Source organism: Pithys albifrons, chromosome 3 (genome assembly GCF_047495875.1).
Source record: "Pithys albifrons albifrons isolate INPA30051 chromosome 3, PitAlb_v1, whole genome shotgun sequence".
Taxonomy (NCBI): Eukaryota; Metazoa; Chordata; class Aves; order Passeriformes; family Thamnophilidae; genus Pithys; species Pithys albifrons.
The window spans coordinates 46951631-46979581 of record NC_092460.1 but is presented as its reverse complement, the minus strand read 5'-3'; the positions used below and the strand labels follow the sequence as shown (position 1 = coordinate 46979581).

The 27951-nt window shown below is 43.2% G+C and overlaps 1 protein-coding gene and 1 long non-coding RNA gene across 2 annotated transcripts in view; one reads left to right on the top strand and one right to left on the bottom strand.

Annotated features, from left to right (window-relative positions):
• SYN3 (synapsin III) overlaps window positions 1–27951 on the top strand; it is a 200743-nt gene that overhangs the window by 165768 nt on the left and 7024 nt on the right. The window contains exons 8-13 of the mRNA XM_071551663.1: window positions 6073–6215; window positions 11357–11431; window positions 14760–14862; window positions 21041–21175; window positions 26125–26209; window positions 27365–27659. Coding sequence (XP_071407764.1) covers window positions 6073–6215; window positions 11357–11431; window positions 14760–14862; window positions 21041–21175; window positions 26125–26209; window positions 27365–27659 — 836 coding nt within the window. The remainder of the gene's footprint in view (window positions 1–6072; window positions 6216–11356; window positions 11432–14759; window positions 14863–21040; window positions 21176–26124; window positions 26210–27364; window positions 27660–27951) is intronic.
• LOC139670228 (uncharacterized) lies at window positions 1782–20000 on the bottom strand. Its single transcript, XR_011697438.1, has 3 exons — window positions 19927–20000; window positions 18729–19047; window positions 1782–1930 (listed from the first exon to the last, which is right to left on the bottom strand). It is a non-coding gene; the product is annotated as an uncharacterized lncRNA (long non-coding RNA).

Sequence of the window (27951 nt, the reverse complement as noted above, 5' to 3'; positions counted from 1 at the left end):
CCAATGAGAAATGCAGAAACAACAGCCTCTCTATTGACTTGAACAGAGACACCAGTAATAGCCTTCACCCAGAGACAGGCAATTTTCTAATCTAAAAACAGAACATATGCCCCTTAGCCCCTCCCATGAGCATCGTTATCCTCCTTCCAAAATTTGGAGTCACTTCATATTTCAGTGGCTCTGGAAGATCATAACAAGTGCTCTCTGTGCTGCTGGTCCTATGCAGTATCGATACAAATAAAATATGAAGGAGAAGGACCTTTCTTATGTTGTACTTCAGATGCCCAGACTCATGGGATCAGCAGACTCAAGGAATCTTCCAGTGAAACCATGGATGGACACTGAGAGGAGATGCCCTTCCTTGTGCAGAACAGAACTGTTGTTTACCCAGCTGTTTCTCAGAGGTCAAGGCATTTCAAGCATTGTGCCATTTGAGCCTATAACCCCAGAAGTGGTTGGGGGTCTCTACTGAATAGGCTGAGCACTGCAGTGAGAAAGGAATAAGGCTTCTTCCTGACTCCAGACCTCTTCATGCCAGAGCCCATGGAAAAGAATAAAGCTCTGAGTGTGTTAGTATCTGCCATTTGTGTGCTAACATGACCCTAAAGTGCCCTAGGAACAGAGCCCAGCACAGCAAATTCACTCAAAGAGCCTCTTCACTTCTTCCTGATCAGATCATGAGAAGGAAACAACTGCCAGACCTGCAAAGAGAGGAAAAACAGTATCTTTTCATGTGACTTTATATATATTTATATTAATTTACTAAATACTTTTTTTTTACTGGACCTGTTTATTTTTAGATGTATCTATTTAAGTCAGTTTAAGAGTCACCTCCTGTCCCCTCCTGCCCCATAATTATGAAAATACCTTCCCTGTACAAATCCTGTCTCAGATGAATTTATTATATTGTAGAAGGAAAACTTGTTGTTCATAATAATATGGTCAGAGTTATTTTCTCTCTTACTGGATGGGAAAGACTTCTCTGCTTTTTTTTTCCCTGGTGTAAATATAGCACAAACTAAACAGAGCCACTCTGTAAGTAAAAATACTGCAAGGTTTTTATCAGGAAGGACAGCTCATCACCTTGTCTCTCTCGGGACTGGAAATAGAATGTTCCAAAAGTGAGAGCTTTGAAAATCCAGTGTGCTAAAGAGGAAAGCAAGGGGAAAGGGCTGCCTTGGTTTGTCAGGGAACAAATATTTTCTTTTACAGAGAACAAATAATGACTTGATATGTAACATTCATTCACAACAGAGCAGCCCAATCACTGCATTCCCACTGACTCATGATTGAGGAGGTTCCAACTGTCTTGAAAATACCAAAAACGTCTCCATTTCTTGCACATCAGTCTGAAAGATTTTGCTGGACACAGAAAATGGTCACTGATCCAGGGCACCAGGGACCACAGCTGCCAAGATCTGGCCTCTTCATTAGAAAGGTTTCAGGCATTAAACACAGCATCTGGGGAATTTCAGTCTGAGGATGATAAGGAAATGAAGACTCCATTGTATCTTTATAATTTTGAGATGGGTCAAAGTTAGGCTTAAAATGATTGTGTGTCCATTGGATTGGGTATTTTCTGAGAAGGGGAGTATAATTTGGGGTAAAGGAGAGACTCAGAAAATCCTCTATACAGAACCATTCCTGAAGAGCCACTGTCTCGAAATGGTAAGGTCCATAGAGAAAGGCTGAGAGTAAGTCAAGATGACAAAAAATCACAAGCTTTGTGTGGCTGCACCTGTTTTTATGGTGGAAAACATTCCAACTGTGCATTTTCACAAGTCAGCCAAGGCTCAGTTAAACACCATATTGCCAAGCCCAGCCCTGGCTCAGCCTTGGACACTTACCTTCCAGCTGAACCTGCCTCTAACCTCAGTTTGGACACAGAAAGTGCTTCTGCAAGTCATCTGCAAAGTGGTGTGTGTTTAACCTGTAAGGCAGAGTTAACACTGGATGATGCTCAAAGAGGCAAGGCTAGGGCAGCCCTAACCCAAGATAATGATGGCACTTTGGCTGACTGACCATTTTTTTTCACATGCCCACTAAACTAATAAAAGCAAAACTGTGGAGCAATACCTTGCAATGCCTAGGCTAAAGATGAGAGAGGAGTGCCATAGCCCTGTGAGTCTGGTGTCTGGGAACATCTGGGATGAACAGGATGCAGTTCATGAGACATGGTTCATGAGACAGAGGAAACAGAAGTTTCTACCCAGATCCCTCCCTGAAGGAATCTGTCCTCATGTGGACTTCAGGTGTAGTTCAGACTGCCCAGAAAATATCCACAGTGGGTTTTTACTGCAAACAAAATCTTGCCTTGCAGAAAGGCCTCAAAAAAAGGTTTGCAGCAGGGATGGGGCAGAATATTTGCTCCTGATCTTACACTTGGACTTCTCTCCAGCCAAGGGCAGAAAGGTCAGTGCATCTTGGGCAGGCTGAGGATGGGAACAGACACTAGCAGCAGGTCATGTAGTATCAGCCTCTGAGATGCTACCACAGGGCAAAGGGACAGTCATATCTGTGATCCAGCCAGAGTCCCTTTTCCAACGCAGCAACAGGGAGCATGCTAGGGTATGGCCAGTGCCTGGGTTAAAGTGAGCCAGAGGGAAGCAGGAACTATCCTAAGGAGACTTCTTACTTAGAAAAGGCATTTATCAATACACTGGCCCAAACTCTTCACAACAGGTCACTAAAATGCTACAGCAAACAGCAACTTATGGCTCCAGAATAAGTCTATCGCTGCTCAAACAGCCTGCACAGCTAAGCAAACAGGCTGCCAGGGCAGGGGCTGTGTTTGCACTTGATGTTTGCACTTCTCTGTGCAACTAATGGGATATAGCATTTATCCTAAGAAGATTGTAAAGTAAAAGAGTGAGAGAGAGAGAGAGAGGGGGAGAGAGATGGCTTCCTGTTGATCTATTTCCAACTTCTTTTATGCTGTTGATCTCTTTCCAACTTCTTTTATCAGTTTCATGTATTGGTAAATCTGCCATTTTAGAAGACAAGTTAGTCTCTCATTAGGTAAATTGATAACTTTGCTCTGGAATGATTTTTAATAGCCTCTTCTTAAATAATGCCCTCTGGTGTCACTCTGTGTCCACACAGGCTTTGGTTAGGTCTGGGGTTTACTCTCCTTTTAGTGGAATGGATATTTTATTGACATCTAAAATGGTTACAAGGCAGGAGGAAATGAATTATATTAAATTTAAAAGTAGAAAGTTAATAAAATGGTGGGGTAGATAGATAAGGCAGGAAAATAAATCTAATTTGACTGTAACTTGAGTTCTTCCTGTTTATGAAGTAATAGCTGTACCCTGGACTGAACCAGTGTTAACCCAGGACACGGCTGTTATTTTGTCAAATTTGGCTGGCTCTAACAATTAACAAATGGTGGCTCAGATTTCAGCTTTGGTGTGGTGATTATTTTGATGCCTGGTGGGAAATAAGGCTGTATCTCCTAAAAGGGCGCCTCTGTGAAGTTCTTTCTCTGAAAAGTCCATGGGAAGTACTCCGGCACAGGCCAGGAAAGATGTCAGAGCTGTTTCCTGAGGACTACGCAGTGGTTCAGCACTGTAGGAGTAATCTTTGTTTTTCATTTCTTACTTTGTGTCCTTGGTGAGTCCCCATCCCTTTGTTAACCCAGGCAAAAATCCTCAGGCCCATTGAAGAAACCACTTTCCCTCTCTCCCCATAGGGAAGGGGTGATGGAGAAGAGGAAGAAATGGACCCCTCCTTTCTATGGCACTCTGTATTTTTGAGGAAATACAAGACAAGCTCCTTTCTAGCAATCACAACATGGTCTAATTCCAATCCAGAGAGGGAAGTTGCATCCCTTCCTCTGCCTCTGGGACAAATGTTCCTGGGCTGATGATGCAAACATTTCAGTTTGGGCCCAAAGACATCTGTTGCACAAGCGCAGCACTTTGTTTTGGGTCCCACAAATATCTTTGTTCCAAGTAGGTCATTATATAATGGCTTTTGCATTTTCTCACTGCCAAGAGGGTCTGGGAGACTATGTTGTAACACTGTGTCAGTGCCTCCTGCCCATGCAGTCCCTCCTGCAATCATCTCATCTGGGTGGGACTCTCTTGCTTGATGTCATTCAGCCAAGGGCACTTCTTATCTATGCTACAAAAATACCCAGCTCAAACACAGCGCTCATTGTTCCCCCTGGTATTTTGCAAACCCAGGCTGTGGGTTCCCTCTCGGTTCTTCCTGCTGCCTCTGGGGCATTCCTACCACTTCACCCTTCCCTGCTCCCCCACGAACATCCCCACTTGGATAGAGAAGGAAACACTTCCTAGAGCAAGGCTGCTCCCAAATGGCTTGTAATGCTTGCCTTTATATATCCCTTTGTGTTTGCTATTTCTTTGTTTTTCTTTTGATACCCTCCCATCCCACTGTCATCTTCCTCTGCTCCATTCCTTGGTGGTTCCTGAATAGTGAGAGCATGGGTCTCACCACAGCAAGAGGGAGGAGGACTAGGGGTACTTGGTTATTAGCAAAAGGAGAAGCAAAGACTAGGACTTCTTTCTTATTCATGCATCTAGAAATGGTCATGGGTCAAACTAGTTGCACTTTTCACCTTCCCCACAACTGTTCAGCTTTTAAGAGCTTTTCTTTACCAGTATGTGGCTGAATCTTTGGCCTATGTGTAAGCTGGCATACACACAAAACTGTCTAAACAGAGTAAAACAGGTTAGCAATAGGTTTGTTCTCATTCTCTAGTGAAGATGGCTCCTGCCCTCTCATGGTTGAAGGAAGATATGTAAAACCCCTTGTTTGTTCTTTGCGAAGAAACACCAAATACCACTGCACGAGTTTCCTTCAGCTGGCTTCACAGGGTCTGGCATCACCCTCCCCTAACACACACTAATGCAACTGGGAAACTCTTCTGGGGCAGAAAGTGATGAATTGTCATGAGTGAGTGGACACTTAGCAAAGCAGGGTTGCAATCTCCAGCTGTCCTCTCGAAGCATTACCAAAATGCAAAGTGTGGGTAATAACATAAAGAAGGCCACTCAGTTGCTCACCCTTTTTGTACAGTTTTGGTCTTTTTTCCACAAATTAATTCATCCTTCCTGCATCTGTCCAGCCCTAAGCAGCAAGACTTGTACAGGTTGATGCACTAAATAAGCTTTTGCCAATACACTAAAGTCCAGGGTTAAAGGTATGAGTGAAGTTGTCCACTTATGTTCATGTTACCTTCTTGTTCAGTTTTGCTTTCTCAAGTCAATGAACTTTTGTATATATTTGATCATATCATTAGAACTTCTACTGTTTTGGTCCTTCTTCCTTCCTTTTTTTCTTTTTCTAATTTTTTGGGTAAGATACAGAGCACTTCAGACAACCAAATACAGATCTGTGAAAAGCCATCTTTTCAGAAAAGCACCAGCTCGTAGGTCACTGTCCTCTCATTTCCAAGTGCAAATCAAGTCTAACACACAACCAGCTGTCCCACACACATGCTCATGGCCTCATATTCACACAAATCTCCTCAGGAATCACGAGCTCTCCCTGAGACACCCTTGTCCTTCAGAGCTTGTGACCAGTCAGCAGATCTGCACCACTTGTCAGAGAAAGCCTGGAGGAGGGTAGTGTGATGCACCAGGGAACTGATACCTAGAGATGGCAGCCAACCAGCTCTCATGATGACTTCCTGGCATTGATTTTTATTTCCTGACCACTAAAAGTACTCTGTTTTTATCCACCCCAGCGTGGGAAAAAGCAGGTCCAATGTTTGAATGAAGTAATGTCCCTTAAAAGATCAAATATTTTTCTAAAGCATCATAAAAGCAATGCTCATTAGATTTGGGCAAAGGTCTAGCTGCATCCCTGGTGCCAGGTTTACCAGGGCTGGCACATGAGGAAGGAGAATGGGATTGATTTGCTCTGGGTTTGGTTGGTCTGGGAAACTTCTCTCTTTAAATCACAGAGTCCCTGCTCTGTCCTCAGTTCTGCCTGTGAGGGGTTTAACTGACATTGTGATATTCAGGTACAGAGATGACTTGTGCTCACAAAGTATTCCTGTTCTTTTTGCTCTTTTCTCTTTTTCACTGGATTTTGATAATCAAGGTCAAAGTTGAGAACCAGCATGACTTCCGGGACATGGCCAGCATAGTGGCCATGGCAAAAACCTATGCCACCACCGAGCCATTCATTGACTCCAAGTATGACATCCGAATCCAGAAAATTGGCAACAACTACAAGGCTTACATGTGAGTGTGTGGCTATCCCAGAGGGAGACGGGGAGGAGGCAGTGCCATGGATGTGACTGAGTTGGTGTCTGCTCTGGGCAGGAGTAGGGTGATGACATAATTTTCTTGAAGAATAGCCCTGCTGTTCTCTTCCCATCTCTGAACCCAAATCCCTCAACCGCCTATCATCCTCTCCGTTACTCACCATCAGCTCATTGTTTCTGAAATCCAAATCTCTATCTACCTGTTTCTAAGAGTCACTGAGTTCCCACTATAATGACTGTCCTCTGCCATCACCTCTCCATTACTCACCATCAGCTCAATGTTTCTGGAATGTAAATCTCTGTTTATCTGTTTCTACAATTCAGTTAGTTCCCACTGTAACAACTGTGCTCTGCCATCACCTCTCCATCCTGTTGTTGAAGGGCTCATCTTTCCCAGCAAAATTCTCCAGCTCCAAGTACCCTCTAGAACAATGGGGCAGAGTGGGAGGGGTGGGAAATAAAAAAGATTGAGCCAGCTGCAACTCATGGAGTCCTACAATGCCTAGCCCATAGCAACACCCCATCCTTCAGCCTTTCCCCAGCTGGAGATGACAGTACCACAACCACGTGAGGACCCACAGAGCTCACAGCACCAGTAGGAACAGCCTCAGCTGGGCCAGCATGTGGGGTTTATGTGGGTGTTTTGTATGTGGGCTCCTTGAAGCATGCAAAGAAGGGAAAGGAGGTGAGACATTTCTGCGGGTACCCCAAAGCTCCTCCCTGCCCTGTGGGATAGAGAGGGATGTGTCATGAAGGCAATCCTCAGTGCCAGTATGTTTGGAAGTATTAACAAGCATTCAGCAAATCTTCAGTAGTCACCAAGCTCAATTAAAGATGTAACCACATGAGTCAGGAAGACACCTGTTTCTTCTTACTGTAAACCAGTAGATCAGAAAAGTCACATAGCACAGATTCTCCAGAAGCTCCTTATCCAGCCACAAAATTCTGGACAAGTAGTCATCTCCAGCAATACATTCTTCAGGTCACCAGATAAATTGCCTATGTTACCTATTGCCCACAACACTGTGAGTTTTGGGTCCATGTTTACAAACCTCCAGGCCATAGTTCTGCCGAAATGTAGTTAAACAAGATAATCAAATGTACACAATCACATACTTTTCAGCTATAACTGCCTAAAATTCTCTGTTGGATTCTTAGCACAGAGGTATTTAAGAAAACTAGATAATAACTGAGTCACATTCTTCATGGGAAGGACTTGTGGGACACTTTCCTACTTCATGTGATCTCAATGAGAGAAAATTTATTTTTAATCTTATCAGGTCAACAACAGCACTGTTGCCTAATATTACATTAACATCTCAGGGAGTCTGCCTCAAACTGGCCAAAGGAAAGAAGGTTTAAGGTGTCAATTAAAATTCCCTGTTCCTGCCAACACACCCAGCCTTGGCTCCAGAGTCTGCTCCCCAACTGCCTCTAACTGAAACAAAGGCCCAGTTAGCCTGACCGTATTCTCTCCTCACTTATTATTCACTCACCATGCACTCATCCGTACAGGGATCGAAATAATACCAGATGACTGAGCAAAGAAAGCAGTCACACTAAGAGCTAATCCCACTTGGGAGTATAGCTGTGCAAACAATTGTTTGCTAAAGGAAAAATGTTTTCATATGAAAAAAGTCATGAACTGAAAACACCTTAATGAGAAATGAAGGTTATTAGAAAAGAAAGCAAACAGCAAAATTCACCCAGTGACATGTTAACCCAGAAGGCTGACCTATACTGAGAGAGCCATTTAAGGATGTGAGCCTAGGAGAAGGGTACAATCAGTCCCATCAGGGACTGTTCCTTGTGTCCCAGCATCAGACAAAATAGAAGGTTGCTTCTATGGTATAAATAAGTTCCCTACTATGTCCAAGGACAGAGGTGAAAGCACCCAAAATACCAGAGTTCTCACTGGTCTCCCAAACAGAAGACTCAAAACCATTAGTCATGCTAGCAAATCTCAGCCTTAAAGGCAATTCCAGCATCTGCAGTATCGTCATACTAAGTTACTTGCTTTGATCTGTGAGCCATGGAATCTATCCAGTATTTTTATACCTTCACCCACACATACAGACTTTAAAAGCCCCTTTTTTCCCTGAGAAAAATTGTACTGAAATTCTCCAGAATATGTTTACTTTTGCACCAAACATCTGCCAGAGGGAGGATGCTGCAGGGTGACTCATGCATTCCTCCCTGCCCCAGATGTTTGATGCACTTCCTTCCAGCCCATGACCCAAGACTTCAGTTCAGTTTCCCACTGACTTCAGTGCAGTGACTCCAGATCTACACTGCTAACAAACACCTACTTAGCCCATACCTTGGGCCAGTCTCAAAACAGCAGATAAGCAGCATGTGATACATGTCTAAAATTCTACCAAATGTATTTGACTGCCATTGTAATATGGGTGAAGACAAAACATGAAGATGGCTCACACTGCGGGGGAAATTGGGGTACAAGTTATGCTTCCACTGTCACCCAACTGGGGACAAACAGCGCCATCATTTCCAGTTAAGACTCGTGAAATATTGTTCACTGAATTAAGCGAGCAGCTGCTGACTTTCAGGCATGGGATATTCTTGCCATCAGCTCTTAATAAAAGGATAACACCCTTCCCTTCTAGTTTTGTGATGACTTTGACTTCTGACCTTGCCACCTCCAAAGCAGTTCAACGTGCTCTGCAGGAGATACCACATTGACTGTGTCTAAATTAGAGCTATTTTTTAGACTGAAATGGCCCAGGTTAGAGATGGTGAGTAAGGGACACCAACAGCTCTTGATCTGCTAGTTTATCCACTTATCCTAAACAATGCTGAAGGTGTCTTGGTCACAAATCTGTTTGATCAACAGATATTCTAAAAGCCTAAAGTCCTTTCCTTGAAGATACTTCTCTCTGTGTGGCCCCCTGATGTTTAGGATAGTTGGAAGTACTTTGACTTTCAGTCCCTGAGAGAAATGAGGTTTGAGGCAGCACATTCTTAGGGAAAGACTTTTTTATTCAATCTCCTTTTTCACTTCACACAATACAAAAATAGAAATAGAAAAGAAGCTGTATGAGGGACAGCTGAGGTCACTTGGTCTGTTCAGCTTGGAGGAGACTGAGGGGAGACCTCACTACAATTTCCTCATAAGGGGAAGAGGAGGGGCAGGCACTGATCTCTTCTCTGTGGTGACAAGTGACAGGACCCAAGGGAATGGCCCAAAGTTGTGTCAGGGAGGTTTAGGTTGGATATTAGAAAGAGATTCTTCATCTAGAAGGTGTTTGGGCACTGGAACAGGCTCTCCCAGAAAAGTGGTCACAGCACCAGGCCTGACAGAGTTCAAGAAGCATTTGGATAATGCTCTCCGGCACAAGTTGTGACTGTTGGGGATGGTCCTGTGCAGGGCAAGGAATTGTACTCAATGGTCCCTGTGGGTCCTTTCCAACTTAGAATATTCTGGGGGCACACCTGAACTGCTCAGACATGCTTGGAAGGGAGTGATCCTGCCAGAGGCTGTGGTGTAGGAATTTGGTGTCCGATCCAGTGGGCTTCAAATAAAACTTTTCAGTTTCAAAACAGCAAAATTCCCTAACAGGAAAGTTAGGAATACGGCAGAGATATATTTTATGTCTTATGCCCAGTATTGGCTAGGGATCAGTAGGCATAAACAAGTCAAACAAATAAGTCAAATGGCTATAGCAGAATTCTTAATTTGGAAGCTTTTCTGTGTCAAATTTCCTTGTAAAACTTTCTAGCTATGGTTTCATTTTCTTAGGGACAACACAGCTGCTTACATTTGGTATGCCAGGTACATTTTCTAAACACCAATGTCAAATTATCAAGTTGCTAATCAGACTCTGGGAGTTGCCATCACCACTAGTGAGATTCTGGATGCCATTTGCCACTGCAGGGCAATTTTCTGTTAAGAATAAATGTTAGAAAAGAGTGGCTCTTCCCATTGCAGGGCTGAAAAACACAATCCTAAGAATCCCATATCACCCTCCCCTTCTTTAAATATGGTTGAAAACACAATTTAGATTCCACAGCAGCTATACATACCACTTTAAAAGAGAAATGGAAAAAGCAACCGAGAGTAAAGGGGACTCTTACTTAGTTGACTATAATGATTCAAGTTTATAGTCTAGGAGGACATCAGTATTCCCACTGCTGAACATTGTTTTGCCAATTCAGTTTCTTTTGTGCATCACATTGAAAAGATGAGAGAACTGGAAGTGAGGACTCCCACAGCCTCACACTGAAATATCAGATCACACCTCATACTTCCTTCATAAATCTCTATCTAAATCTTCAGCACAGAGATGCTCCCTGGATGTATCCTGTCAGCTCATTGACTTGTCCTAGCTTGTACACTATGGAAGGGTTATCTGAGCCATATCATAGCAGGCTGTTCAAGGTATGCCTTGGGTCTCCAGTCAAGAAAATGAAAATTTTCACCCCTGTGCATGATGGTGAAACCCAGGATTTACCAGAAACTGTAACTTTTTTGGAAATTAACTACTACTTGCAGCTAACGAAACTTCAGCAATTTTCTAAGTAGAAATTCTCTAAGTTCAAATACAGGGAGCCACGAACAGGTCATAGAAAAGTCAGTGAAAAGACAGTATGATCATATATTCTATGACATCAGTAAACTTGAAATCAAATTTAGGGTGATCCAGAAGTACAATTTAAATCAACTTTAGGTAGACACAGAATGTTAGAGCTGACATTTGTGAAGCTGCTCAGGCAAGTATTTGCCTGAAGAGTTGGTCTTCCATGAACAGAGGATGCTACCCATTGCAGAACACAAGGGTGATTATCCCAGAGATCTTCTACACACATTTCAGCTCCCCTGTGTCTGATGTATAAAGAAAGTACTCACAGAGCCCGATGTGTGCTCAGGATTCCTTGGAGGTTTCTCTGTCTAACTCCTCATTCAGATTTTCATGAATCTGAACAACATATCCTGTATGGAGTGTTGTTCAGGAAGGATTTGGAAAGGCTTCTGGGAGGAAGAACCTCACCTCATCCCCTCCTGTACAAGCAGAGAGTCAAGAATGAGGACTACAGTATGCAGGGGGACAGGACAGGAGTCTATTTTCCTGTTCAGGTTATGTTTTTGGTTTGTTTTCCTAGGAGGACGTCCATCTCTGGAAACTGGAAGGCAAACACAGGTTCTGCAATGCTAGAACAGATTGCAATGACAGAGAGGTAAGGAAGAGGGTTTCAAGACAGTATTAGCTGTTCTTGGTTTAGAAGGGAGGAATTATATTTCATGCTTTGGTTGAGAGAACTGGTAAGTGAGGTCTCCTGGGAGGCTGGATAAAGGAGTTTAAAAGGCTAAGTGTTTCCTTAAAAACTACTAAAGACACAAAGGCAAACTGTCCTATTTTGAAGAACAGACTGAAAGTACAGCTAGAAACCAACATTGCTAAATCATTAGGTCTTTAGTAAATGTAGCCACAGGAAACAAGACCAGCACGCAGAGGTCAAGCACACCAGCACAAACATGTAGGGATAAAATCAGAAAGGTCAAAGCACAAAACAAGAAGTAACAAGAAGTTATTCTAAGTGCATTACTAATGAGAGGCAGACAGAAAAGTGTTTCTCCTCTGCTTAACAGAGGAAAAATACTGTCACCTGAAGTACTGAAAGCACTTTTTTGCTTCAGTCTCCCAAAAGTGGACACTGCTTTACCTAAGGTCTTCTTACCGCTGAACAGAGCAGAAGGAATTCCCTCATGCATCTTACAGACTCAAATTTTCAGATGGTACTTCCATACCTTCAAATCACTGTGGTCGTTGCTAGCACTGCAACTGTATAACACCATGGACTCATGATAATATGCCTTGCTGTAATTCCCAGACCATACTCTGCAGAACTGCTATCAAATCACTAGTTCTCCATCCTAGTTAAGTAGATTATTCACATATTTACAGACTCCATATATTAAATGTAGGCATTCATCTCTAGAGAATCTAAGATTTTTTCAGATTATGCCTCCAATTTGTCATGATCATGGCTAATTCTGACTCTGCCTGGGTTTGGCCACCAAATTTGAAGAAAAATAGCAAGGAGCTGGAGAGAGTCCAAAAAACAATAAAAGGACCATTTAGAGAAAACATAATGAACCAATGAGAAAAACATGCAACAATCGCTTGTGTAGTTTTCCACCTTTTTCACTTAGCAGGCCATTGATATTTTTCCAGTAGAGTTGTAGACTCATGCATAATGAATCCATGTCTGCAGTGCAGAGGTTCACTTTCCTTCTTTGGCTGCCTCACAGCTGGAAGAAGTGGCTACAAGCTGAACACCACTTCATCTGAAAGATGAAAAATCTGAAAGAGCACAATCTCTTTAAATATATGAAAGGCTACTAAGAGGCATTTCTCACCACTGATGTTACAAGTACAATACTGTAAGAAATAATGGGCTTAATTTACAGCAGAAAGGGTTCCTTTAAACATTTCCTGTATTTTCTAACAGTAACGATAGCATGCCACAGAAATTGATTGTCTGAAGGAGATGGGAATCTCTGTACTATTTCAGATCAGATTAAAGAAATGTCTCCTCTTTGAGGTATGAGAGTTGTGCAGGTGATTATGCCTTCTGCCACCTCTAGTTCTGTGAAACAGCCAAGCTGCAAACCAGATGCTGAAGGTGACTCTGCAAGACCATCATAGTACTATGGGAGCTGGACATTATGATGCATCCTGTTTGTTTGTAACACAGTTGAAGCTAGAGAGATGAAGGGTACCTTATTGCAGTGTTGTAAAACTAAAATCTAGATTCCTGCCAACCTGTCACACTGAATTTTGAAGTTTCATTTTATAGATGTAGTACCACAATTCACCACTCTAGCCTTATCCAGCCATAAATATAACAAATCCTGTTGAAATCTGTGAGTTATCAGTGCATGCAACAAGGCAGGAGTGTGCTGAAATGCTCTGATAGGAGCAATCTGAAGTACCTACTGTACTGAACAGTAGCCCAATTAATCTACATGTTCAGGTAATACAAAAATGGCAGTAAATCCTCTGAAAATTCAACCACTTGTGCATGTACGTAAATAGGCTTTTCTTCTTCTCCGTAACTGCTGTTACAACCCAGCAGCCCTGATGCTTCTCAGTGCTCACCTATGGCCAGCAAACATTAAAGACTATGCAGCTATCAGAGTCTCTGGCATGAGCAACAATTCCCTAAACCTGGCTGCTGAACCCAGACACCCAGAGACATCCCTCAGGAACAGAGGTGGTTCCCACAATGTGCCCTGGATGCAGAGCACAGCAGTGCATTCAAGGGGCTCACTGTGCCTTCTGCCTGGCTCACAGAGTTCATAGTTCTCCTCCTTATGCAACTGACTCCTCCTCAGACCCTCTCTTCCTTGGAGGTCTGGGGTAAAGGTACTTGGTCTCCTCATTAGGGATAAAAGAGCACTGGTAGTCCTGTAAGTCATAATATTGTTCTTCCCAGAGACATTGTGTTCACACAAGTTGATCATTATATTGTCAAGCTATGGGGACTCTGGCTGGCTTTAAGAACATAAACTTGTTCTTTGGCCAGAACAGCTCTTTCCTCAGTTCCTGTAGGGTCTGCAAAATGTCAGTGTTTTCATGAGACTGTGGCCTTCCCTCTCCTCCCTGCATTTTGTCATAGTCCTGCTTACAGATCTGCTGTTCTGAGATTATTATTTTTATTTAAATGGCCAGGACTGCGGCACAGCTGCACAAGAAATAAAACCAGGCTGCCTCATTCCCTCCTTATTTCCACACTGGGGGGATACAGTCCCCCTGTAATATGTCTCTTCTCATTCTCTCTCCCCTTCTGACACCAGGATAACTAAGGGGGCATCAGCTCACTTTCGCATCCTGGGATGTCTAGAGAAAAGGGCTGCAGCCCCCAGCTTTCCCTCTAACAAAAGAGTGCCTGGTCCATGTGATGAGATCACCTGACCAGGAGAAGCACCCAGGGGATAGAAAAGAGGCAGGAGACTGTAAAAGGAGGAAATTGAAAATAAATTGTAAAATGTAGGAACCACTGGGTTACAGATCAGGGAGGGGATGGCTACTCACTAAATTTGACACTCACTTTCCAATCCTATTTCAGTCCCAATGCACAGGACTTCTTATCAGGAGAAAGTTGCCTGCATAATGGAGGGCTTTCAGGCAAAGCCAATACAAACGCTGAGGGGCCAACACTACTGGGAGATGAAATGAGCTAAATATTTACAGCTTGGCTGAAAGACAACTAACTGGAGATCTGATGTAAATACTAAAGAGGGAAAGAAATGCTTTAAGGTGGCTTTAAGGGTAGGATTAAATCAATCTAAAATGAAAGGAAATTTTAGGCAAGATTCTTTTTTTGCTCCACCTCCTGCACAAAAGAGGGAGGCAATGACCCAGCAAAGTGTAAGAAGGATGCCTTGTAATAAGGGCTCCCAAATCTCTTTGTGTTGCTATGGGCAGCGGGTGAGGGTGGCAGTATTCGATGGACTACCCGACAACAGCTAATCCTAGGCTACATTTTGTGCTCTCTGCAGGTACAGACTCTGGGCAGATGCCTGCGCAGAAATGTTTGGAGGTCTTGACATCTGCGCTGTCAAAGCTGTCCACAGCAAAGACGGAAAAGACTATATCATTGAGGTGAGAGCATGGGGAGCCTGAGTGCAAGTCTCCTTTGGGAAGTGTATCTGCAAACATGCTGCCTCGGAGTTTACATGCATCCACTTAGCCTTACACTGCCCTGCAGTCTCTGCTCCTCTGTCCTGACCTGTATCCTCAAGCCATGGCCCACTGATATGTAAGAAACTGATTTAGAGTCCCATTCAGACTGGCAGATATACAACAAGGTGTCAGGGTTGAAGTGTCTTCATTTCTCACTTGGGCTGTGAAAGAAAATGGAGAGCCACAGAGTGCTTGGTCATCCCAGCTTTCCTGCTGATAAATCCCCACAGAGCAGAACCTTATCCAGCTGGGTACAGATGTGAAGCTGCCTTCCTATCAAGCACATAAGAGTCTGAAACTGTTGCTGGCAGCATCCAAACTTGGATGCATCTCAGTGCACTGGTACCCAAGTTCCATCTTCCCAGACTTAGCACTTGGAAAACCAGTGCATCTCTCACAGCTGCCAGTAGGGATCAACAGCATCATAAACAGACACGGTCATATACAGCCCAATCTGAATACAAGTGCTAGATGATGTTATAATATTAGGCATGTTAACCTCCCCTTGTTACACATACAGAGATTCGGCAGCAGATTCAGTTGATTAAAAATCTGTTTCTCTCTAAATGAACCTGTCTCTCTGCAATCACTTTAAATGGAATCTCCTAACAAAAATCCTAGCTGCATCTAATCTGAAAGAGGAAAATAAATGGTGAAGTGTAGCAAAAAATCCATAAGTAACCTGATTAAAAAAAAAAAACAGGTGTATTTTCTATAATCTTTTCCTAGCTAACATTCACTACAATAACAGTCCATCGAGAGAAAATACCACAGAGTTACTATGGGCAGTGAGTACTACAAAACTTTGTGTTCGGAGCTGGACAGACTGTGGCTCTGAGAGCTAAAGTTCAATGTGCTCCTTGCCAGGCCAGAAGGCAGACATGGGACTGGGGTAAATAGCACACTAAGGTCATCCTAACCAAGCAGATAGCTGGCAAGAAAATCAAAATGGAAACTGAAAAGATGCTCTGGGGGAGAGAAAATCCAGCAAGTAAGCAAGTGCCTCTGTCACTGAATGACCAAAGGAGGCACAGCATCTGACCTGCTGTAAACTCCACCAACACAGACCAGCTGAGGAAGATGAGCAGAGCCAGCCTATGGCTTCATGCAGGGGTGCTGACACACTAGAAAGCTATGTGTGGGAGAGCAGTCCCACTCGCTGAGGGTTGGGATGCTGATGAGAACCACATGAGCCCTCCAGTGACTGCACATTCCTGCATTATGTATCTGCTCTCCCCAGGGAGTGGAGCAGTGACCTGTCAAAGGCCATGTGATATAAGCGTGCTGCCAGCAACCGAATGCTGCTGAGCCTCTGTCTTTTCTGAATTGATGGGGCTGAGGCTGATGGGTCTGGTCCCATATGCAATTCATCAGCACCTAAAGGAGCATCCCACAGGGCAGACTGTGTCCCTGCTGTGCCCTTTTAAATCTCTATGTCCATGTAACTGGGAAAGGAAGAGCAAGAAAACAGTCTTGCCTGAGACAAATGTAAGGACATTTGGACAGTGTCCATATGCGGCCAGACATGAGATGCGGTTTTCATATTCCTACACCTACTCTTGCACATAAGCCTATGTACGTGCACACATGGCTAATTCAGGGCTTAAAGATTATATGCCTCCATCTGGGTATGCCTCTGGGTTTTCACATCTGCCATGTGTGTGTCTGACGGGGTGAAAAGCACATCCATACACTAACAGCTCTCATCAGCTTGCACAGAGAAATGCGCACTAATACTCATATCTCTGAGACCAAGGTAAACAGCAATGGATTTAAATATGACACAAATCAGAAGAAACACAATAGTTGCAGATGGGTCATACCGAATTATCCCGGTGGAGAACCTGAGTGAGCAGGCTTGATGTATCAACAACGAGCAGGCATTCACATGCCAGGCTGATGCATATTCTTGGAAAAGGAGTAGAGTAGTGCAATATAAAGAGGAGAACAAAGCCAAAAAGACACCTTTTCTACTTTATACAGATCTGATGGAAATGTTGACAATTAATTAATTGCCTCCAGCCAACTTCCTGGGGTACTTTTCTCGGTCTGAAACTGATTCCTTGTTTTGCTTTTTTATTTTGACAGTGGGAGAAAAAGTTATTTGACAGTGTGGCAGTTGTATTTTCTTGGTAAGAAGGAATAGTGTGCTGTGACATTTTACAAGAAAGCATGTCTAAGTGGGCTGAACAAATAAGGAATTTGCACAATGCAATTGCTGGCAGTAATTAATTTTCATAGTGCAAAGTGATTCTTCAGGAAAGATTCACAGAGGTAGTGATGGGCAGTTCTACGAACTGAGATCTATCACAGGGGTTTGTTGCAAACAGAATCATATTAAGACAGATGAGTTATCAACATAGCACAAGAGTAATCTTGCACTCATGGTATTTGCTCTCACTTGAACTTCACCTTCTTTTCCCACGGCAAACAGCAGAATCTGTTACATTTTTGCCCTTTGAAGGATTAGCACTCTTACATACCATTTTCATGTCTTATATTAAAAAAGATTATGAATTTAACAGTAAACGCTGGTAATTCTTTTTTTTCTCCACTTTAAAGAACTTTATTACTTTGGGGGAATATTCAACATAAGTAGTCAGCACTTGATCAGAAGGCCAGATCATCAAAACAGTGTAAATCTGTACTAGTATTGGCAGCCAGATTCTTAAAAGAGCTCAGCAACATGTATGGTTTAATAATCTCCCTCTTTTTTTGGTAATCTAACCTATTTCCACATCCCTGCTATGCTGAAAAATATGAAGCAAGTAGAGCATAAGTGAAATGGTCTATGTGATTTATTCTTCCTTCTGAAAGAATAAATTAAGCCCTACCCACCATACAGCTAAGCTGTGTTACCAGACAAGCTCCTTGCTGCCCTGCAAGGAGCCCTAACCACCATCCAGCACTGCTTATCATTTGTTTTGATACGTCTAATCACCAGTTTCCTTCCTTCCTTCCTTCCTTCCTTCCTTCCTTCCTTCCTTCCTTCCTTCCTTCCTTCCTTCCTTCCTTCCTTCCTTCCTTCCTTCCTTCCTTCCTTCCTTCCTTCCTTCCTTCCTTCCTTCCTTCCTTCCTTCCTTCCTTCCTTCCTTCCTTCCTTCCTTCCTTCCTTCCTTCCTTCCTTCCTTCCTTCCTTCCTTCCTTCCTTCCTTCCTTCCTTCCTTCCCTCCCTCCCTCCCTCCCTCCTTCCCTCCTTCCCTCCTTCCCTAGATATCACCTAACACTCCACTCTGGTACATCAGAGCATGGAATAACAAGCCCAGCCTTCAGGCTTCAGCATCAGATAGGCTCAGGGAGAGAACTGGGATGGTACTTTCCTGAGTCTCTTCTCTGCCTGGCCACTTTCCACTCACCCCTCGTGCACCTTATCAGGCAACAGCAGCTGCATCAGGAGCAGCCACTGAACCTTAGGCAGCTACAAAGGTTAGGTCCATACATGCCAACATCTTCTTGTCTTGCCCATCTGTTCTGTGATTGCCCAGAAAGAGATGAGTGCAGTCTGTCTGTGATTCATGTATTCCCCTCAGCTGTTTGATTTATTTCAGTATTAGCTTTTCTATCCGCCCAGTTCCAGACCAACTCCCCTTTCCCAGAGCACAGGCAAGGTGATATGATTCTTTTCAGTTCAGTGGAAACCAGCTGTGTCATTTTGCCCAAAGAAATCACTGCCATTTTCAAAGGCCTTCCCTCGTGCATGTGATTGTTCACTCCTTTATTTTCTGTCTCCCACACCTCACATTCCCCTGCCAGACTACACAGCAGGACAGCAGATAGTGTCGTACCTTCACCAGTTCAGGTGAGACCAGTTCATTTGCCCTGGTGTTGTTGGTTTATGCAGCACCATCTTCCCTTCCTCTCCAGACACTGTAGCCACAGAAATAGGGGGAAATAGTTCTTAAGATGGGGAAATCAGCTCTGAGGTCCTTGCCACAGTAAAGAAAGAGACCTGGTGGAGCAGATTCAGAGCACAGCCATGAGGATGATCAGGGGACTGGAGCACCCATCCTTTGAAGACAGGCTAAGAGAGCTGGGGTTGTTCAGCCCGGAGAAGAGAAGGTTCTGGGGAGATCTTATAGCACTGTCCAGTATGTAAAAAGGGCCCTTAAGAAAGACAAAGACACTTTTTAGGGCCTGTTGAAATAGGACAAATGGTAATGATTTTAAACTAAAAGAGGATACATTTATATTAGATATAAGGAAGAATTTTTTTTACAATGTGGGTGGTAAAACACTGGCACAGGTTTCTCAGAGGGGTGGTGGATGCCCCATTCCTAGAAACATTCAAGGTCAGCCTGGATGGGGCTCAGAGTAATCTGATCTATTTTAAGTATTCTCTCCTCATTGCAGGTGTATTTAAAGGTTCATTCCATTCCGAGCCATTCTGTGACTATGAAATGCGGCCGGGGAGCGTTTTGGGCAGAGCGCCGTATCCCAGGGAGTGCTGCGGGGCGGGAGCGGGAGCGCTCGCCGGCTTTGGGCGGGGGAATGGCATCATCTAGTGGTCATATGGGTCCCTCGCACGGCGCCTTGCACGGAGGTGGGGGACCCCTTTTCTCTCACGGGAGCAGGAATTGCCAGATTTTCCTTTAAGATAGGACGGGACAGGAGGGAAAACTGCGCAGGAACCTGCTGGAGGGCTCCCGGGGGCCCCTGGCTAGTGAGACCCAGGCCATTCCCTGACACGGCTAGGAAACATCACATTCCTCACCTCACCTCTTAACAGAAAAACAGCTAAATGTATAGTGGAAGGAAAAGTCACATTGTGTATGTAACCAAACACCACCGAATAATTTTCTAATCTCCTCCTTTTGCCCCCTAAGCCAAGTAGGCTATGGGTGTAAACATCAACCACTCTCCCTGTGTAACCTGGTTAAAACTTCCTAGGTAGCTTCTGTTAGTGTTCATAAAAGACACCTATAGAAATTAATCAAAACTATTATTCTGCAAGAAAATAGCAGAATGCAAACTCAGTGAACTCACCTCGCTAGTTTCCTTTAAATTTAAAAGAAGAGGGTGCAGAACTTTCCGTTTCCCTCCAAGACTGGGCTCTTGTAGCCTTTTGAGGGTGGAGTGAACTTTCGACTGTTATCTGAGTGTGAGTCAGTGCCTTTCTTGAGCAATGCAACCTTTAACTCTGCATTTCCAGGGGGGTTAATGCTTGCTTTAAAAATAAAAGCAAAATAAAATAAACTGTTCCAACCCTGATATTTTGGTACTGTTATATTTACTCCAGCTGAATCTTAACTTCATCACAGTACAGTTCTTCCTGTGGGATTTAACTAATGCTTGCAAAGCACTTGATTTATGATGAACTGGTGAAAATTGTGTTCAGTACTGCTATACAGCTGAGGATCTGCTCTGCTTTCATTATTATTGTTGTCAGGCCATTGCTTACCTCAAAGACCCTTTGACAGTTTTTCTTTTCCCATCCCCACAGTCTTGAACCCCACTTTCCCCAGCACAGTTGTAGAACTTGCTTGGGAAGCAGTTATATCGCAGCAATATCAAGAAAACAAGCCACTAAAAAATTTACTTTCCTGCACTGGGTGCTGTTTTAGTGACATCCTACTAATTACACATCTGTGGTGTTTATTTCCCCTCTCAGGGTACAGTGCTTTGTGTTGATTAACCCCAAATGTTTCCTAGTTTCCTCCAGTTCCTGTTGCTCTCATCTCCTCAGGCTTCACTGCATGTTGGTTCCCTTCTGCCATGGCCCTTTCAGCTACAATGTTACTCCCAAATACTGTGGGATAGTGCCAGAGACCTCATCTATCAGAGGCATCTCCTCAGGACATGTGAAGGAGAAAGTTTGTGTTTAGTTGTTTTAGAAAGCCTTCAGCTACCAGAAGTCTTGGCTTGGCTTCCAAGTTGTGAAGGAAAGGATGATGGAGAGTTGGGGGAAGTACATGCTATTTCCCAAAAACCCTAAGCGAAATACCATGCCTGGAAAAGTCAAGAATATCTTAGCATGAGGAGAGTGGCGACTGGCAAGGATGTGGAGACACAAAGCAGGTTAATGTGAGAGGTGAGTTGAAACAGGTATCTGTCAGCAGGAAACCTCCTTACTAACTGTTGTTCTTTCTTCCCGTGGCAGGTGATGGACAGCTCGATGCCTCTTATTGGGGAGCATGTAGAAGAGGACAGACAGCTCATAGCTGACCTGGTTGTTTCCAAAATGACTCAACTTGTCATCACTGCTGGATCTACACCATCACCACTGAGGCCTTGGGTATGAATGAATAGAGACCTTGTGGCCAAGTTATTTCCCTGGACTTTTTTTCCTCTCTCTCCTCACTAAGGGTGTCAGGCAGTCAGGTATCTCAGAAAGCTGAACAGTCCCATATGGGAGTGTATTGGACAGACTGACTCCTGATCTTCCAAAGAGGTGTCTCATACACTCTTTGAAGTGGATGCCCCTAAGAAACACATCTCTCGCCCTTACTATCCTTCCATATAAGTGTGACATCACACCAATAGTTTGTCCATGCATCTAGACATTCTGACTTGCTAAATTCATGGGTTCATATTGAGGACAGACATTTTTAGAGGTACTTCTAATGCCCAACTTCATTTGCTTATAACACCATAGGTTTTGTGCCAGTTTTTACATCCCTGATGCAAATCTGTGCTTTCAAGAACAGAAAGGGGGAGTCTCCACCACAGTTTGTTCCACTACTTACTGCAACCCTTCTTCTTTGGTGATGCCCTTTATCCACTTCATCAGGAGGAGGCTTGACTAAGGCTGAATTCAAATAAGACCTTGTCACTTTGGCATTTAAACTGACCCCTTAGTGCTTCTCATGTATATCCATTTTGAGTATCAAATGCCTCTAATTTTAGTGCCACATTTCCCAGTGGCAGTTTTATGTAAATGAAACACACCAGAACATAACCTGTGTATCCAGGTGTATGTGCTATGCCTCTTTCAGTATGTAGCAGGGGTGTTTTGGGTTGAGCAGGGGTGTCTTGGGTTGGCAAAGCATGAAGGTTTGAGGACAACAAATCTGAACAATAGAAAAGATGAGAGTAAAAATCTTGAGGGATAAAACTGACTGCAATGCACTGGTTCAATTTTCATTTCCCCTTGAGATAGAAAAAATGGGAGAAAGCACTATATGGTGCTCTGCCTTTGTCAGATGACAGTCTGTTCCTGCTAAACCAGGTCCCCACGTGAAGGATATTTGGGGTTACTCCAAGTTTTAGCTGAAATGAAGGAGTAAACATTTAATAGGCACTAAAATTGCTTTGAGGCAGGGGAAGTAATACAGATAGTATTCACTCTGGCCAAAGAGGAATCAAGAACTGCCCTCTGAAATGGCCAAGATATAGAGTGTATGAACTAAGAGAAAAGGGAAATCAGCAGAAACTGAGAACAGGGACAGATGCATCTGTTTTCTATGGCCTTAATATACTGATACGGGATTGGATCGGATTACAACAGACCTAAAATAGGGCAAAAATAAGGACAAAACAAATGGTCTTGGTGGTCTTGGAGGGATAGAATGTCAAATAAAAAGAGTCAAATAAGAAACGTGTCATCATTGGGAATAAAACTTACAATTACCTGTATGTACAACCAAGAAAATCAAACCCAAAACCATGTTAACTAGAGTGTTTTGCTATAGAGAAAGAGCTTGCTGCCACAAATATCACAGAAAATGCACACACTACAATTACTAACATAATGTTATAACAGAAATGTGCAGAGAGAAAAAATTAAATATGAGGCCAGTGAGATGCAGAACTAGAGCTAAAGATGAAGACTTCCACAGAATGAAGAAAAATAGCAATTCTTAATGTAAGGACAACAGTTCTGAATACACAGAAACAAGAATTCTTGGACATCCTATGGGTATGAATAGAATAGCTATATATTTTGTTTGACCTCTCTATACTAGTCTCTGGATCAAGAAAAACTGAGAAATTATGAAACTGAGTCCACAGCTTTGACAAAAATTGAAAAAGTAACAAGTCAGAACAATGTGAGACTACAGCTATCAAGAAGCAAGTCAAATAGCACAGTGGGACAGAAATTCATAGGGAGGAAAAAACAGCTTGGCTTTGCCTTAAGAAGCACGTGGGTACAAATTTGGAAAGTTTATATATACCATTAGGTTTCTTATCCAAGGGACAGATGCAATATCAAAAAGTAAGGGTATGACACAAGCAGTTAGAAAAGAAAAATAGTCAACTCCTTAGCATTAAAAGTAGACCTATATGGATGCTATCTGAGAGACCATTATTTTCCAGAATGCATATATACATTTTTTATCTGCTCCTGAACCAAGAATGTAACAAATAAACTTGTAGAGATAAGTGAGAAATAGGGCATCCAAGACAAACCAGGGGCAAAAAATCTTTCAAATTTGGAATCTGATTTAAGAAGACCTTTATGTAGTATCACACAAGTAGTAGAAACAAATGTAAAAATGATAGAGATTTATTTTGAAGAGCAGATAGAGGGAAGCATGAAACAAACTCTTGCAGTTCAACAGAAAAAGGAACCCCACCAAAGAATTGGTGGGCTCTATGGCTCATCCAAAGTTAAGGGAGAAGAACTTCTTGACCTAGTTAAGAGGTTTTCCTGATCAGAATGACAGGGGGGAGAGCAAAAACAGTTATTAAATCAGTGGTGACTCATATTTTTTTTAAAATTATCAAGCCCCCAGACCCAGATGGCTATGTCCAATGAACTGAATTTAGGAAGTGACTAAGCTGCCAAAATAAATGGGCAATATCATTAGAAACATTTATTGCTCCAGAGGATTGGTGTACAACAAATACAAAATATGTGTTTTAAAAGTTGTAAGAGTAATTTAGGAAAATTTAGATAAGTCCTAGACCTCATGAATACTCTGAAATGATTATTTAAAGAGTAACACAGAAGACTAATAAACCAACAGAACCACAGCTTAATAGCATCTACATTATTTTTTTGCAAAGAAAAAATGTCCCATTAATTTCCTTTTGATTCTTTTCCTCTTATTTCTTTGAGAATTCTTTCATAAAGTGGTAGAGAACTGGCAATCAGTCAAAATAATGTAGCTAGTAAAAAAAAAAAGCTTTAGGCAAGGTAACAGACAAGAGCTATTCCAGAAAGAAAGTAGAGGGGCTAAAAGGCAAAGATTTATTGTGGATTAGAAGTTGACCGCAGATAAAGACATAGATATGAGAGATTTTAATCCTTGCAAACAGTTAGCAGAAGGGATATTTCAAGGATTCTAAGCCTGGCCATCCTGGTAACTGGGTTGGTTGAGCCCAGGACAGGGTAACGACAAATTTGTTTTCATGCTGACAATTTGAAACTTGGTTTCATGGTTACAGCTGCGGCTCTTTCATTGCCTCTCTGATCCACCACCAGCCTTTCCCCTCATGGTTTCTCTTCCAAAGGCAGAAAACCTCAGGCTGGCTCTCCCCCCTTTTGTGTCTGAGCCTCAAAAGCCTGTTTTGCCTCCACCTCTGAGATGCCTTGACTGGCTGTAGGGAAATGCTCTAAAAGTGAATATGAGACCTAATTCCCTTTCTTCATCTGGTCTTACCAGGATGTCTCATGGCATTAGGACTTCTCACAGCATTAAGACAGTAAATTTCCACCAACACCAGGGCAAGGTTTAGTGTCCCCAGCTATGTAGGACTCAAAGTCATGAATGGAAAATTCCCAGATTTTCCTCCCCCATCATTTGGAAGTTCCACAAAAATAGTGTCAAAGATGGGCTGACAGCCTCATCAGATATATGTTAGTCAGTTGAAACTAATTTCAATGTTTCCAATTATGAAACATCTCTCCTTATTTCCAGAATCACTTAGCTCATTCTCCTGACCATTTAGAAGCCTTGAAGACCCTTTTATCCTTATGTTTTCCATTTAAATAATTCAGCCTATTTGTCTCCAGCTTCCCCTGTTTTCATAAACAGTTTTGTGCAATAGGATTACTCAGACTTTTGTTAACTTCGGACTGGCCATTTGTGCAGCAGTTCTGTGTTGCTTAATTTGTTTATTAAAATATCTGTCAAAAAGACTAAACAATGAGAGAGAAGAAAGAGCAGATGGCACCAAATTATTTGTGTTAGTCAGGACCAGGAATGGCAGTGAAGAACATCTGACAGAGCTACGTATGTTAAGTCACCACTACAGCAAATGAAACTCCATATGGAAGACTGAATGGCAAGTTAAACTGGGGGTAGAGAAAGGGAAAGCAGAAACAATCTGCAGATCTTTCAAGTGGCACTAGCCATTCCCTTGAGAAAGACTTTGTCGCATACAGGCTAATGAAAACCATTGCTCAGCCTGTGGTTGTGTTGACAAGGGAAAAAGCAGGAAATTAGGATGCTGGAGAAATGAACAAGCAATGTATACAGGGAACCCAGATATTGCTTCATCTGGAAAAATGTAAGCAGACCCACCTCTGGCATCTGTAGAAGGAATCACAAAGCTGGGAAAGAGAATTTGGTGATGAAAACAATTAGGGGCTTGGAAACATTCCCATGGAGGGACTGAAGGGATTCAGTCCCTTGGCATTAGAAAGGAGGTGAATGAGAAAGAGGGCAGTGAAGGTTTGCAAAATAATGAATGGTCTAGCAGGGGCAAGTTGTGAGAACTAGTCTCAAAACTCAAAACAAAGCAATAGAGATAAGAATTGGGAAAGACAGTGAGGCTGAGAGCTGAGCAAGACTCAAAGGATCAGGCTGTAAATAACAAAACAGAATATCTGGAACTGTTGTGAAGATTTTGCAGAGCAGATAATAAGCTTCATGTTTCAGGGTTAAAGCTGGCCCTTCCTTATTAGCAATCAAGAGGAGATCCCTTAGGGTAAAGAGATGATTACTCCATAGTCATTTCCATGGTTCATCCCTCCTTCCTTTGGAACATCTGGTGCTGGCAACTGTCCAAAATGGGCGACGGGACTAAGAGACCCCCTCAGGCTAGATACATTTGGTAATTCTTGATTGCTTAAAAAACATTCTAAACTGTAACTTCATTGTTATTCCCTGTGAGCAAACAACTTCTATATTCTTTATTACTCACCTCTCCATTTCAGTCCCATGAGATTTTACCAGCCAGATGCTGCATGTGTGTGTGTGTATTTAAGGAACACTTCATGACTTTACAGTTCCTGTATTACCTCAGGGCTTCTCTTTGGGGACTCTGTATTAACTGGAATGGCTTTTTCTCCTCTAGCCTCCACAAGTTCAGCCTGTGTCAATGAAATCTCAGACTGGACCTCAGCTTGGACAACTGTCACAACCACGGCCTCCTCCCCAAGGTACAGTTCTTTGATTCCCATGGCTGTGAGTCCTATCAGTTTGACTTCTAAATAAAGCTATTAGGACAAAGGTTTTGCTCATTTTCTGATTCACTGACAAGCAGGCAGCTAATTCAGTGTGCTGTTAAAGCAGATAATGTCATATTCCACAGGAGCTCAGAAAGTGGGATGAAAATTTGATACAGGTCCATTTGATATCACTGGTAGGACTTAGTGAAACGAGGACACTTGAACTGTCACTGGAGTAGGATTCTGGGCATGGAGTATATTTGTGTTTGCACAAAGCTGTAGCGTCTACAAGTGTTAAGAAGTGATGAGAAGATGCTAGTGTTGTCATGCTGGAGCAGACACCAGTGTGGTGATGTCAGGATCCTTGACCCATCTGTCCAGGTGTTCCCATGTCAACAAGAGCTAACAGCAGAAGCAGGTTTGACTTCTGTGGCTTGGTCAGAACAACAGGTTTGGCTTATTGTCCTGATTTATGCTGGGAGGAAGAAGCACAGGGCTGCCCTCTGGGTACCTAGACCACACCAACCACTCAATTCACATAACTGATTAGACCCTCATTTTTGCCACCTTTGTCTCTTCCTTTCTTCACTCCAACTTCCCACCAAATTAACACCCTTCTCTAGGTATGTCTTCCTCATTGGTCACAGTCTTGCTGCATCCAAAATTTAGTACTTCTGATACCAAATGCATCTGTGTAATCTTGGCATTACAAACTATTACTGGTAAGAGCTGTTGGCCATGCAGGGTACTACTTCCCTCTGTCTCCAGTACTCCCCTTCACTTCTCTGTAAAGTTTTTTTCTTCTCACATAACTCCTCTGACCACCTGTGAAACCCACACAGGCCTCACAACATTCTGTAACTTTTGTCAGGTTCTCTCCATGTTATCTGTCACGTCCAGCAATTTCCCATGTCACATCCAATTGTTTTCCACTTCCTCTTCAGACAGTCCGCTACCAATGCAGCTGAAGCCACCTGCTGCTGATGCTGGAATAGATAGTTCCAGCACAGATAGTGATAGGATGGAGTGTCTCATATCAAACTGCTGGGCCCATGAAGGGACTGCTGACCCAAACTAGCAGGGTCAGCTTTCATTTCCCACAGAGCTGGTTCTCCAGTGACTCTTCCGTCTGCTTATGCCTTTCAGGTGGGCCACGCCAGCCACAAGGGTCTCAGCCTCCACGAACAAGCGCCCCTCCACAGCAGCGACTCTCTCCTCAAGGACAGCAGCCTCAGAGCCCCCAGTCCACTTCCCCTCAGCAGCAAAGGTCACCTGGATCTCCACAGCAAGTCCGATCCGCAACTGGGTCCTCTCCGGTCCAGGCTTCCAAGACAGGCGCATTCCCTCCACAGCAGCCTAGACCTCCTGCCCAGGGCCGGGCTCCGAGCCAGCCAAGCCCCACAGAAACATCCAAACAGCAACCCCCACACCCACATTTGAAGTAAGTGCACTGGTAACCTGCTACTATCTGTAGGTACCCTGAGCTGACAGGAAAAACATGTCACCTGTTGTCAGGCAGTAGTCCCCAGGGACAAAGGCCAGCACAACTGTGAGTGATTTCAGAGGTGTGTATATGTATGTATGGGTATGTGTGTATATATATATCTATATATATCGAGAGAGAAAATAAGAGAAAAAGAGAAAAAGAGAGAGAGAGAGAGAGAGAAAGGGGGAGAGGGAGAGAAAGATCCATCTCCCTGGACATAACAGGCCACCACTGACCTGTTATCAGG